Below are 15,124 nucleotides of genomic sequence, written 5' to 3'. Positions count from 1 at the left end.
TTTCTTTATTTTAAACATTTACTACTCCTAGAACAAAGACGAATTCTAGAGACACCAGATGAAATAGCAGCTTGCAACCAATACTTAGACATTTCTTGGTGACAAATAACCTTGTACCTAGAACAAACTAATCTATAATGAATGGCAGGTGTAGTGAGAGAAATCTAATTAATCTCAAAAATGTTTACTCTTCTTATTTTAAATAAGAATTCTCCATGCTGAACCTGTAAGTTATTCAACTATATCATAATACCATTTAATTAAACCTCTCGTAAGTCTATTAATCCTGTAAAGCAATATTTTGTGCTGTGTGCTTTCATAACTGCATAGTACTTGAAAGAAATATTTACACATAAGCCAATCATATTGTATTGGACTGACCTCGTTAATTTAGAGTTACATGTAAAAACTGAAAAGTAGATCTAAAGAAAAAATTGACAGAACTAAGATTCTTTATTTTAAAACAACTCAGAAATAACCTATTTCAGAATTTACCCAATAAAGCCCAAGAAAGTGGACACAAAGATGAATACAGAGCTTAAGACAAGTTCAAAATGAATTAAAACCCATGGATTTCATATAATATGACCAATATATGAAGGATAATGTCTATGATTTACATGTGCACATATACGACTCTTAACACTTAACTTTTTAAACTAATAATCTAGTCTCTATAGCTGTTATATTTCTGTCTGAAAAATTTGTGAAATATGATCACACTGGAGACAGATGTATACTGGTCCCACAGCTTGTATCTCAGCATCATTAACTAATGAAGTTGCTGGTTTTTGAAAGAAAATGTACTTCTGGGTAGCACACAATCACCGACCTAGTGTGGGAGGTTATGTGATCAGATCAGGCTGTTTATCCAGTCATTTCTTCCCACAGGATGAAAAAAATCTGAAGATGGAGACTGCAAGAGTTCTTTAAATAATTGTTTCCAGTGCTTAACTGTTCTTGTAGAGAAAAATCCAACTTGAGACAGAACCTCTCCTGATTCAACTTCTATCTCATCTTCCCATCATACACCTGCTCATTTGTGAAGAAACTGACTCCATCTTATTGAGGATCTACTCATAGGCATTAGAAAGTTCCCATTATGTCTCACTCAGTTTTCTCTTCTCCAGGCTAAGCAAGCCTAGTTCTCTCAGCATCTCTTCATGTGTGCTGTCATGTGCTGCAGTTTCTTGCCATTTTGTTGGCTCTGTGCTAAGAAAAATGTTTATCAACATCCCTCTTAGATCAGAATCTTGCCACAGCATTATACATAGTTCAAGAAATAGAAGTAAAGCGGAACAGTCACTTTGCTTCATCTACTGGCTTGCTCCTATTCACACAGGCTAGCAGGCTGCCAGCCTTCATCATGGTGAGGAGCATTGCTAGCCACATTTAGTCCACTTTCCCTCTGTAAGCCCATTTTAGCAAAGCTGTGTCCCAGCCAGTCAACTAGGTCAATATCATTGCAGGGGGCTAGTTTGCTCCAGATGCAAATCTTTGAGTCTGTTCTCATTAGGTTTTGTAAGCTTACTGTCTGTCCATTTCTTCAGCCTGTTCAGATCCCTCAGAATGGCAGCTTTGCAGACACCTTCCCCTCCCCTGGCTGTTATTCAAAGCTTGATAAGGGATATTTCCTCTCCTTCTGCTCTCGGTTACTAATAACTATGCTAAACAGGAAGGGTTCCAGAACATATCCTTGGAGGAATCAAACTTGTAACCAGATTCCAGGAAGAGTATGAATCACTAATGCTACCCTTTGTGGTCAAGGACTGATAGGTTTTTGCAGATCTACTAGGCCACCCATCTGGGCTGCAACATTCCAAGCACAGCTGATGCCACAGCACAACATGCTGAAAGCTAAAGTCAACACAGATGATACCTACTGCTCTCTTTCCATTAAGAAACCTAGTAGTTTTAACACAGAAAGCAAACGGGTTTGTCAAGCAGGATTTACCTAGGGTAAATGCACACTAACTACTCAGTAATCACTGCTCTCAGGCTTCTTCCATGCTCGCTCCCAGAGCCACATCTCTTTTCTTCCTACCTCACTCCCAACACTCATCACACTGTCCCCTTGAGAATCACTCCACAATTTCAGGATCCTGCAAAGCAACTTCCTCATCACAGACATACTCAACAATAAACGCTATCTACATCCCATCCATTAAAATGAGGGTAGGGACAAGGAGTGGGAGAATCAGAAGTTTTAGTTATATGAAACAAGTGCTAAGATGATTGATAACAGGTTGGCTGAAGTACCAAACAAAAAGTGCAGTGTTCCATATTTCTGCAGCAGGGAAAGATTTGAGACGATCCACATGCATTTTTTAGACACTTCTTCACAAACACATACATATCAAAAGAGCATATTTGATTTACTCCAAAGACAAGTATACATGCCATAACTGTGAGAGAAAATTTTGAGGCTGGGATCTAGGAATCCTACCTGCCAAAGCTGGGATGGTGACTTTGTTCCACTCCCACGGCTGATCATACTCATCTGCAGGCCTGTCATCATCCTGTGGCAATTTGCTTTCTCGTAAACGGCGACTCACCACACTTTCAGAATCAGATTCCACACCACTGCCTTCTGGTTCATAGGGCGTGTCATAGAGCTGCATGTTTTTCTGATGGGACTTCATGCCTTCCTGCTGTTGAAACTCTGTTGGCAAGGAGGAAAATTGCATCAGAATCACTACTAACCATGTCTTATCATTACAGTCTATAATTTTAGAGCATTCAACTTCCACCCATTTCTTAATAGCCACATAATTATAGAGATGACAAGCTTGTACAAGACTTCTAAATTCTACCTCTACACTGGTAACTGGCTGGAAGGAAAAGTTTGCTCCAGTTAACAACCACAGCTTCATGCTTCCACCAGTATTTCCCAGCTTGTGCAGGGCCAGATTGCAGGAAGCATACAATCCCTGTCAGCCGGTATAATGCACGCTCACAAGCAACTGTACATAAATTCCCAAGAACACTGAAATTTGAATATAGTTAGCTCTTCATGAGGAGATGGTTCTGAAGTGAAATTTGATGATACAAAGAACATAAACAAATAAATCCCACAGTACAATTGTATATGCTGATAAAAAAATTGTCTGCATTTACACCTACAGAATATCAGCAAAAAATGAACTATACTGGAGTAAGAACAGTAAACAAAAGCATTAGCGCTTATCTCACATCAAGGAGGTTGTAACAGCATTTCTCAGCTGCCTGAAAAATAGTCAGTACCAAACCTTCTTGGGCAGAATCAGAAGAAGCAGCTAGGAGAAACAGGCACAAGAGGTAGCTCAAGAGATCCAAGTGGTACATTGTGGGTACCTTCTTCCCTTGGTGCGTGGTGCAGCCCTGGGACAGATTACCATGTCATGGGTCATGGGAGGTGTCTCCATTCTCTGGAGTTTACAGAGCCTTGGTTAGGCAAAGCCATAGTCCTTCCATCTACTGATACAAAAGTGGGTGAAGTGAGTGATAGACCAGGTGGCTGTGCTACTGTTCATAGGGGCCCAGGGATGCTGGAAAATGGCAGGCTAACAGCCCAGAAAGCTGCTTAGCTGAGAAGGACTTGGGGTCCTGTATGACCCCAAGTTAAACATGAGCCAGCAATGCACCCTCACAGTCATGAGGGACAACCCAACTTGGGGGGCACCAGGAGCGCTGAATGCAGATCAGAAAATGTGATTCTTCCCCTCTACTCAGCACTGGTGAGGCCACATCTGGACTGTTGGGTCCAGATCTCACCTGCCCAGCACAAGAAAGACATAGAATACTGCAGGAAGTTTTAGCAAAAGGGTGTGAAGCTCAAATAATGGGACTGAAGCATTTTTCATATGAGGAGAGACTTAAAGAGTTGAGACTTGCTAGCTGGGAGAAAATTAGTTTTAGTGGGGACATTATCAATGCATATAAACACCTGATGGAAGAGAGAAGATGGATGCAAACTGTTATTGGCAGTGCCCAGTGACAGGCCAAGATATAACAGGCACAAGTCAAAATACATGCAATTGCATTTGAACGCAAAAAAACACATTTTGACTGTGATAATGGCCAAACATAGAAGTAGGTTGCCTGGAGAGGCTGTGAAGTATCCATCTTTGGAAATATTCAAGATCAGACTGGACACAGTTATGGGCAACCTATTCTAGCTGATCCTGCTTCAGCAGGATTTTTTATTAGATAATATCAAAAGGTCTCTTCCAACTTCAGATGTTTTGTGATTACAATGACCACTGCAATGACAAAATAAGAACACCTATAATGTCGCAAATTGCAAAGTTATGAAAAGACTCAGCAAAAGAACTTTTCAAGCTACAGATGAAGCAAAGATCCAGAGCAGTTACTATAACAAAAGTCATAAACTAATTCATATATCAACAAGAATATTATAATCAAGTAATTTCTACAAAGCACTTCAAAGCACAGTGAAGTCTGCAAAATGACAGTGCCCTTACTTCTTGAAAAAAATTGTTTAATTGATACATTAAAAATATGGTAAATTTGAAGAAATATACACCAAAATTGATGGAGAAGTAAATACTAGCAAGATATATCCTGTTAATTTCTAGTTATGAACAATTATATAAAGAAAAAATGCTGCATTGAGAAAAGACTGTAATAGAAAGAATACATAGCTCTCTTGAATAGCTCTCTCTCATCTCTCTCTGGACCAAAAAAGGTAAACATTTTATTTATTCTAAAGTCAGAAAACAGATATTTATCTTTTTGTCTTTCAATACTGTGGACCCAGTCAGTGCTACACCAAGAAATGTATGTTTCTGAGAAATAGAAATCATGATGCACCCAAATCAGTTTTAAGTGCCAAACAGATTTGTGTGCCAAATACACCTATGCAATCGGCTCTTTGTATGTGTGCATATTTCAATACAAGAACTCTTGCCCGACATTTTTCTTTTACCCAGAAGACCAAAGCATCAGACCATACAGAAAAGTTTACCAGTAAAGAGAAGGTGGTTCATGTTCAGGGAGCAACTAGAAAAACTATGAATATTTGATTCTAAAGCAGAGAGGTTTCTATAAGAAAAGCTACAACCTAGAGAGAGGGAAGTGCAGGGCCAAGACTTGGACTTAATGATCCTTGTGGATCCCTTCCAACTCAGCATATTCTTTGATTCTGTGATACATAAAAACATAGGTATGTATGCACATACACTTACACACATCTCCAATCTCTTTTGTATAAATATGCTTGAAAATTCACCTTTGAGAGTATTTGTAAATAAAAGTAATTTTGCTAAAAGCTAAATTAGAAAAGGTTCCTTTCAATAAATGAGAGCACAGCTGAATCTGTACCATAAGCCGTATTAGCATCATATACACTGATAGCTCAGTGCAAACTTGATATTCAAGAATCAGACAGTAGAATACAATAGAACATTTGCAAAGAAGCGTTTCTCATGGCAATTTTGCAGCCTCTAACAGTGACAGTTCTAAGGGCTAAAATAGTGTTTGGAATGATTAGGAACTTGAAATCTATGTTAATTTAACATTTTCTTTAGAAATTCACTTTCATGAACTATATAATTTGAATTCTTATTGCTGATTAAAAGTACCTTTGTATGCAATTCAGCATTAAGTTAATAGCTAAGAGAAGAAAGTTAGAAAAAAGTTTTGAAAGCACTAATTTTGCTAGCAGTCTGGAAGATTCCCACAGGTAATTCTTGTTCTCATAGGTCATTATTACAGAATCAGGCCCCAGAATTTTGGGCTCCTGTATAAAACCAGGAACCTGAACAGGAGAGGTACAGACACTGAGATAACACTATGAGATACATGACTCAACTTGACACTGTTTTTCCCACTTGGTGAACAATTCTGATACTCAGATACTAAACAGAGCTCCACAAGACAAGCTGCCACATCAATCACCTTAATAGCCCTAAATAATTCAACAGGATTACAGATGCACCATAATCCTGTAAATAGGGGATATATGATCAAGTTAGCAAAACAGCTATGAAGCCAACAAAAGGAAATGTGGAAAACTTTACTACTTACTTACAGAACCCAACAAGTGAACTTCCACAGCTTGCCTTCCAAAAGGATGCAACAGACTAAAAAAACAGATCATTCTATAATGGCCAGATGCCAATAGATATTTCTTTCATCTCAAACTCAAGTGTATAGTAATAATAGGTCAAACAATGTTGCACTAGTAAAAAAAAGTTCTGATAATATAAGAATTCATTTTCCCAAATCAAGCACATCTCTAAATGTCACGAGGTAGTAATAAACTCAATGCCATTTTACAGCCCCTTTTAAACATTTCTTTCGATGAAACACTAGACAAGCAAGATGCAGGAGTCTTACTGCCACAATCATGTAAGGAATGTCAGTTATAGAGAGATTCCCTGAAGTTAAGGGCTTGCAAGAGTTTTTGTTCTCCTTTGTGGTGAAAGGCCATGAACAATGACTCTAGGCAGTTTAAGAAGCAAAGACAGCTCCCTGCATCACATTAACAGCACATCTTGCTCATGTACATCTAATATGCAGGAAGAGTCCTAACGCACAAGAGACAAAAATCACTAAGTTATATCAACTCCCTGATTTTTTCAGCCCCTGCTATTCTATTGGGAAACCTTTTAAACAAATTACATGCCACAAATCACAGCATCGGTGCTAAGACATACATAGGTGCTACTTTATCACTGACAGCAATTTATGCATGTTCTACTAAAAACCAGGGAAAACTATAGTGCAATTGGATATAGTCACATTAACTTACAGATTGATCAACAACAGCACAATAAAGCTGTTTTGACTGGCCAGTATGCCAGATTTCAAAGTGCACTGGTCACACATATCAGGTAATAAACCAGTTTGATAAAGTGATAAACCAGACCCCTCTCCATCTCAGCTACAACTTTCAAGACTGGTGCCAATTTAAAATGACAGTCCTACCAGTTCCTCAGCTGCTTTCTCTAGCCAAAAGCCCTGTCCTAGTGAGACAAATCTGACTATGAAGGTCTCATTCTGGAAAGAGTACTAAGATGCAAGGGCAACTTTTGAAAAGCTAGCACTGACATTGAATCTTAAGCTAAGTACAAGGGTTATCCACACCCTTTGTACCTGACAAGCCTAAGAACAATACTCAGAGAAAAGAATTCTACTGAAGGGATTTTACAGGGACATTTAGCTGCACTTAGCTCCATTCAACAGTACAGAATCCACAGAGTTTATCTGGCCACATCGCTGAATAAAGCTTCATTCTATTTCAGAAAGCATGAAACAAATTACTTGGAAATACTTCTAACTCCAACAAGCAGCTGTTACTAGAAACTCTTTAATCTAAGTATAATGATTTTTAAGGTCATTTTTGCATGCAGTTAAATTCGTTCAAATACATAGTTATTTGCAGGAAACCCAGTAGATTTTTCATTCATTTATTTAACACACATTAGCATGTAAACACTATGCTGGAATAAGGTTGTACAGATGACAGCTGTCAAGTTGTCAGCATGAAGAATTTCTGTCCTTCTACCTCTGGTTTCAGACTACATATAGGTCTCCTCCAGACGGTTGCTTCTCTTCTACTCTCTTTCTAGAAGTCAGCATTTAAACAACTTCAAACCTACTGACTTGGATTTAGTTTCCCACTAACCAAATAAAAAACACAACCTGCTATAACTACAGGCAAAACTGTAACCAGCCTACAGTGAACACCAAATACTGTGCTGCTATTCTCACCGAGTACATTTGTGTCACACAAATCTACCAGATAATTCCAGCAACAAGGATCTCAATACTGAAGCGACTTTATCTGGAACTCACAAAGCTTTTCAATGCACACAGACAGGCCAAACATTTATCATCAGAAAGACACAGGTATTTAATTAGAGCAAGCAAGTGAGCAACTATACCCTGAACAGAGTCCACTTCTTGCATCTTTTCCTCCTGTATACACAAAATTCCCCACAGAGAGAGGGAGTGCTTCTGCAATTAGAGAACAGGCTAACCTGTCTTCAACTAGAATGGCCAGAGCATAATTATGAACAGCAGAACTTTTGGAATGTGGATTCGAACGCTTTATACTCAAAAGCCCTAAAAGGGCAGTCTACAAAATGTCTGGAGGACCTGCTATAAGCACACTGGCTTTCTCGGGTAAGTCTGGGAAAAATAAAATACCATATTGAAAAAAAAAGGTATGCAAGAACATAACTCAGGCTGTTTGTGGAAAACAGCCAATTGCATTCCTTGTATTCTCATCTGTCACTGAAAAACAGAAGTTATCAGTGGAAGCAGAAAGTAACTTGAAAATGCTCAGATTCACATTGAAAGCTACTGGGGAGCACCTGATGCATTTCCCCCAACATTATCCTGACACCTGGCAATCTCTAGCAGGTAAAGGGGCAGATCTGAACACAGACAACAAAGCCCCATCTGCAGGAGTTCTTGCTATCAAGGCATAAGTTTTTCTGAAATGGCCCAAACCTCGCTTTACACATGTTCTGCTCTTGAGGCTTCTAATGGAAAATCACTGAACTGGCAAGTAATCACATTGAAGGGCAGTGAGCTGTTTGCTTCAGGTGTATGGGTAGGCAACACATCAACCTGTAACTTGCCAGTTTGCCGGAGGCATAGGACAGATTAATGCAAAGATCACCCTGATATAAACATTTGTTTCCATCTAATTAATTCCCAGATAAACAGGTCAAAATGCTCAGCCATCTGCTTGCTTATATCCAGTCCTCACCACTAATGTCTCTTTTCACATCCATTTTGGAAAGACAGTCTGAAAGTATTTCAGGACTTGTGATGCAGAATTCTCATGTTATTACTGCCAAGCCTTTTCACTAGAGAAGCTAAGTTTTACCTCTGCTCAAATTTCACCTCAGGTCACTAGAAACCTGCTTTTTCCTCTGCTTTCAGATCCAGCTGGATGCCTCCAACCGCTGGGACACAAGGGAACACCAATTATATTCCAGAGGCAGGGAGGGCTGTTTTTCTCTGAGACTGCAGCAACTGCCACTCAATGTTAATTATTCCAATTTTGCTGCAGGAAAAGCTGGATATGAGAAGATCTTCCTTCCCTCATCTTTTCGTCCGAACAGAAGCCAAGTGACTCAGAAGTGAGCCACTTTCCAGGAATTTGTTCCCCTTTTCCCTGTGAGGGCTTGGCATAACCGCATGATGTGAAAACCAACATCTTCACATTGCCTGCATCATGCCGGAAATACTACTAAGGTCCAAGTATGACTCATTACCCCAGGAAGAAGCATTCAAAGCGACCTTACATTCCAACAGTCCTGATAAAATAAAGTTCTTAGGCCAGTCAGAGCAGGGGCAGGCAGGGAGAGGACCATTTATGATAAGTATCGATAAAGTAGCAAAAAAAATTAATATTTTCCACAGAAGGTATGTACTGAATTAAAACAAGCAAGCACTACCCTGCCCAAGAAGACAGGAAGCACATGTTTGTCTTTGTGGGTGGGAAAACCAAGGAAGAGGAGGAGTGGGTGTTGGTAGAGCTAAAGGATGCCGATTAGAAAAATAAAACACATGGGAAGAAAACCTAAATCCTGGTGGCCTGGAAGGACAGCAGTACCACTTCTAAAGGACATGAAAATTATCCTTGGAGATGTATTTCTTTTTTGGCAAAGGCAAAGAAATAAAAAATTAAATTTCTTCAATTCCCTGGAGGCAGAAATTTATTCTATAAAGCCTTCCCCCTAAACACCATATTTTCTGATAAGTAAGCAGTGATTAAACTGTTTAACTGTCAGTATAAAATTCTTGATTTCTGCAGACTTTGCCTCTTAGGAGGTGCTTTGATGCTGCTGACATACTTACTCTTTGCACATTTTTCAGTAAAGTAGAGAAGCGGAGTAGGGATGCCCTTTTTATTTAGATGAGGGGACAAAGAATCCAAAAAACTCTGCAAGTCTGTACATTTACTGCTGCTTGACCAAAAGCCAAGTCCAGATGCTGCTACAGCCAGTCACATCACAGTACAAAATTCCTGGTTTGTTTGTCAATTTTCTCGACCTGTCTGGAGTACTGACCTTTGGGATTTATGGATCATTGTTTCATGGCCTAAACAGAGCTATCCAAGTGTCAACAGTGCAAACTGAAAAATTCAAGATCCTCATTCCATACTCCAAAATTTCTAAGCTGTGTAAAAGAACATTCATTTCTTGTGGTAAAGGGAACAGAAGCCCTCTAGGAAACAGAGTGTAGTGCTGGAATTTCCATGTACACCAGTTAATGCTCTCATCATTCCAGGACACAAACTACAGTGTCCCGAAAGATTTGCTTTAAAATTTGCACAAACAGAATAAATTATCCTTGAAAGCCATCCTAACACCAAAGTCTAAATGCCTATTTTAAATAAGCTAAGACTGTCCCATATCAGGACAGAGAAGCTTGTAGTGAATATGACTTGCTTCCTGCAGATAGATCAGCCCTGCTGCTCATGACTGCTACTGATGCCCCCCATGCCCTTGCCAGTGCTCTTCATGAGCACAATATCTCACCTTCACAGAAATCACCTTGAGACAGGACAGGAGTGGAAGAAGAAAACATTCATATTTTAAATGCTCTTCAACACTCACACAGAAGGGAGCTATTTTCTTGCATCATAGCTGCCTGTGAAAGTCTCTGTCTGCTGAAAGCTCGCTTGAAAGAATCAAATGAGATTAAGTGCTGATAAAAATTATTTTTTTAGTGAGTCTAAATATGTATATTATATACTCAGGATGATATTGCAAAGAATACCCAGATGTGAGCAAAAGGGAGTTTGTACGACCAAGACAAAATAGGCAATTGTTTCCTAAGAACCAGAGGTTTAATTCTATGCAAATTATGCAGAAGGGAGTTATCTTTTCTGCACACTACTGAGATAAACCAAGGCGCACAGCCTCCTAGGGATGTGGGAGAGGGCAGAGAAGGATAAGTAGATAGAGGCCTCCCTTCAGACTTCCTTCCTGTGATACAAATAGTGGGAAGAAGTTCCCTACAGGTACAGCTTACATGGATCAGTAAGGTTTTGTAGCCAGAAGAAATGCCATATCTGATTTAACAAAGTCAGATGAGATGTATTCTCAGCCAGATGAGACTCTATCTTCTTTTAGCCACCTGCTAGCAGACAGCAGGGAGAAGAACTGCTACTTAATAAATCCTAGAACAGATTTATTCCACAGATTGGTGGCTATGTCATTAAGAAGAACACAGAAATATGAATCGTGCATTGTTTTCCTCCAGCCTGTGAAGGACTGTGTCACGATGATTAAAAAAAAACCAAAAACCAACCAACCAACCAACCAACCAACCAACCAACCAACCAACCAACCAACCAAAAAAGGCCCCCAAAACCCCCAACTGCCAGCTCAAAACACAGCCTGTAACTTCCCTTATTACTAATGCCCAGTGTTTTACTTTACTAGTATTTTTTTAAAGAAAAATGCTAAAAAAAAAAGATAAATCAAAGCTTTGGAAGCAATATCTGATGCATTTGCAAGAGCTTTTTCCCTCCTCTTTCCCCAACCAGCATTCCAGGAAGAGCAGGCACTATCAAGTACTGTTTCTTCCTTTGGCAGGACTTGAAAGCCACACAGCATCTGCATGCTAAACCATCTGGTTTTTCTCCTGTTCACTGCAAGGAACAGCCACAGTGATTATTTGCCACAGTGATAATTTGCAATTTTCCAACTGGCAAGTTGCAAGCAGCAGAAGATCAGCCACTGTGGTTACTTGCAATTTTCCCCACTTTCACATGCTTTCCCCAAGGGAAGTATTGTCCTAGTTGCAATCTTTCTGTTCTGTCATTCAAGCTGAGTTACGGGGATAACCTAGGAATTCTGATCAGCACCCAAGCACCTAATGAAGATGAATCACCATCTCTTGGACATACAAGCTTTCAGAAATAATTCCAAACGTTAAACCCCAATGTAAATTTAAAGTCCAGCACAGTCCTGTAATGCATACCATAAGGATTGTTAATGTAGACATAAAAAATGGTCTGCATTTGCTGTTCAGTCCAACAGAAAAAAATGGTTTAATTTAGAATTATACCTTCCCATGATTAGATGAAGAAAGCTGCTCAGTTGTCATTACACGCAATCATAGATTTTACTTATTACAATCCAAAGCCTTGCATGCATTAAATGACAGCACAGAAAAAGTGACAGGGATATGAACACTGACATTACTGGGAAAATGTTCATCCTCTCTGGCCTATGATCTCTTCACTCATTGTGTCAAGTAGGTCAGCAAGTGATTGATGGAAGGAGAAACTCGTGTCTAGAATTTGTAGGATTTCAAATACTCTGCACTAAGCTGTGCAGCTGCTAGTACTCAGTATTGCCCATGTTTGCAGATTTATTTGTAGTTATTATACTACTCAGGTAAACCCTGACTGGGTGTTCATTCCTAGTTAAAAGCCCATTTGCAGAGTAATCTGTCAGTTACACGGTATTGGGTTTTCCCCTTGGACAAGACTTATTTAACAGTACAGAACAAGCAGCAGTGTTTGAATGTATGCAGTATACATCTATCACATCATCACTCAAGAGCATTAGAGCTTACACTGATACATAACAGTAAATAAATCTGGTTAGTATTCAGCACAGGATCATTAAGAACAGGTGCTTTAAGAACGCAAAGGACAGTCATGTGCAAACATCATAAATCATTACTATTTTTCACTTCTTGCAATGGAAGTATTACAAATCCAGAAGAGCAATATTTAATATTTTTCATTTTGGTTAAATCAGAAAATATCATGTTGTAAAAATTCACTACAATCATGGTCCTGATGGATACAACTAAGTAAACAGTTTATAGTAAATTTTCCAGTTACATTCGTACTTTCCAATATGCATCTCTAAACCACCAACCAGCGCACATGCAAACGTTTACAATGTACAAAAACACACCCATGGAGACAATTGTGGAAGGCTGCATTTTTTGCTGGGGTTTTTTATTGCTTGTTTTAAGAGATGAGAAAAAAAAAATCCTTTTAAAAATAGTTAGGAGAGGCTGTCTTTTGTTATGCTCTGTGTACTACCATGATGCCAGGATCTCAGTGAATGGTGCATGTCACAGCCAAAGGAAAGGGCAGTAGTATGTGCTACTAAGCAAAAATATAAAACAAAATAAAGGGTATATATGAAAGACATCACCTTTTTTTAACTTCATCACACTTTTCCCTTCCTATTTCAACTGAGGCAGCAGCATGGACACCTTCAATACAATCTCAGGTTGCATTAGAGCCGTAACTGCTGCTGCAAGAATCGTTTAGAAAAAGCAAGAAAAAGCTCACACTGTTCTGTCTTGCAGCCCGTCCCACAAAAGTGCAACTGTTGTTCAACTGTATGGAAGACAAGAGCCAGAACAGCACAAAACCAACTGCTTCATCACAGCAATTTTTTTATCCAGTCCATGGAAAATGAATGCAGAACTGAAAGCAAGCAGAGTTTCTTCAGGCAAACCTAATTTCCTCCAGGTCTACCTGTATTGCTCTTAATTGTTAGTGTAACCTGCAATAGCATCAGTTTTGCATCCCAACATCCTTCTTCATAAAACCAAGATGTATGTGGACTCTCCCACTTCAAGGCATCAACACATGAAATTGAACAATGCACAACCTTGTTCAAACCCAGACGAAGACTGAGTATTTTATCTTCTATTTGCACATTGGCATTATTCAACAAAGTTAGTCACAGTAGCACAACACAGTCCATCAGCAAGCAGAAACACACTGAAGGCTTCCTAGGTCTTGACCTGAATAGGGATTATTAACAAAGATTAATGCACATATCAGCACACCAACACACACCAAAACCAAATGAGGCTTACCTGTCAGAAAGAACAGGCTGCTCCTGCAGACAATTGCCTCTAATAATTTTAGCAGACAGAATGGTAATGAACAGCTGGGTTTGCATAAATGTTTTGAGCTCCTCCAAAAAAGCATTTTCAAGCAGAGTTCTTCATAGCCAGAAATCAGAGAAAGGAGCTGTTTTTACCACCCTTCATAAAATGCAAAGAGCACAGAAACTGTGTTTCTCACCACTTCTCACTGAAGTTCATTCTATGACACTGATGTGAAGCCACATTAAACTGTTGGTAAACTGATGTGGTGAATGTCCAGTCTCTGTGGTAAAGTAGATACAGAACTAACTGGCTGAACCTTCAACTCTTGTTTACTTCTAAGGATACGAAAGCACTCATCTGGTTTGGGTTCCCCAACTGAAAAAGGCACTGGGGAAACTGTATCTACTACATTACAGCTGATGTCAGAAACAAACTTCATTTACTGAACGTTTCACTCATATTGTGTCACTGGGGATTTCCAGAATGTGGATGCTCAGAGCAGAAAGGGCATCTTGTTCCTTCAAAGAACTATTCTTTTTACCTCATGCTTAACTAATACTTCCTGTACCAGTTTTTTTAGCTTACTTAACTCTTCTGTACAGTGCAGATAAAAAACCCAAAGTGATTTGGGTAAGTGAAAACATGTGTAATGTCCACTAATTGCCTTAAAAAACAAATCCAGGTTAGGCTAGAAATATCTATTCCCAGGGTTGTCATCCTGACACTAACTTGTTTATTACACACTCTTAAACATTTTCATATTTCCTTTGCCTAAAAGCCTCTTTGCAATAAATAAGAGGAAAGAGAAAAGGAAAATGAAGCATAATTGAAGATACATACAAATGACAAGGGATTTTTGTATAACTTCTTGTCCCAAGTGCATGCTCATTTTTTCTTTTAGTACCACTATTACAGCTCCATATAACAAATCCTTGTAAAATACATCAATGACAGTCTGCATCTCCTGCACACTGCTGATTCTTCATGTAACAAATTCTCCCCATTCTGCTTTTGAGCAATGTTGCAAGAAGCAAGAGAGCTGGCACCAGTTTGAGAGAACTGAGAGCTGAACTGATAAGATGGCAAGATGTATCTCTGATGTCTCCCTGCCTAATAAAATAACACTCCTCCCAGTCAGACTCAAAAATGAGTTTACAGTGTTCCCTCGCTGCGGCAGACCACATTGGTATCAGTAACCTATACTTCCATCATACCTCCACCTGGAGAGCACCCAGAATTCCTGCCAACAGAGTCCAGAAGTGCACACACAAGCCGAGTGCAGACT

General features: G+C 39.2%; 1 protein-coding gene across 2 annotated transcripts in view; it reads right to left on the bottom strand.

Annotated features, from left to right (window-relative positions):
* Window positions 1–15,124, bottom strand: part of SHB (SH2 domain containing adaptor protein B) — a 58,951-nt gene that overhangs the window by 19,566 nt on the left and 24,261 nt on the right. For both annotated transcript variants that reach the window (XM_014887119.2, XM_088157411.1), the window contains exon 3: window positions 2,447–2,662. In XM_014887119.2, the coding sequence (XP_014742605.2) occupies window positions 2,447–2,662 (216 nt within the window). The remainder of the gene's footprint in view (window positions 1–2,446; window positions 2,663–15,124) is intronic.

Source organism: Sturnus vulgaris, chromosome Z, assembly GCF_052056855.1.
Source record: "Sturnus vulgaris isolate bStuVul1 chromosome Z, bStuVul1.hap1, whole genome shotgun sequence".
In the NCBI taxonomy this organism is placed as follows: domain Eukaryota; kingdom Metazoa; phylum Chordata; class Aves; order Passeriformes; family Sturnidae; genus Sturnus; species Sturnus vulgaris.
Note: the sequence above shows the minus strand (reverse complement) of the source record. Positions and strands in the feature narration are given on the sequence as shown.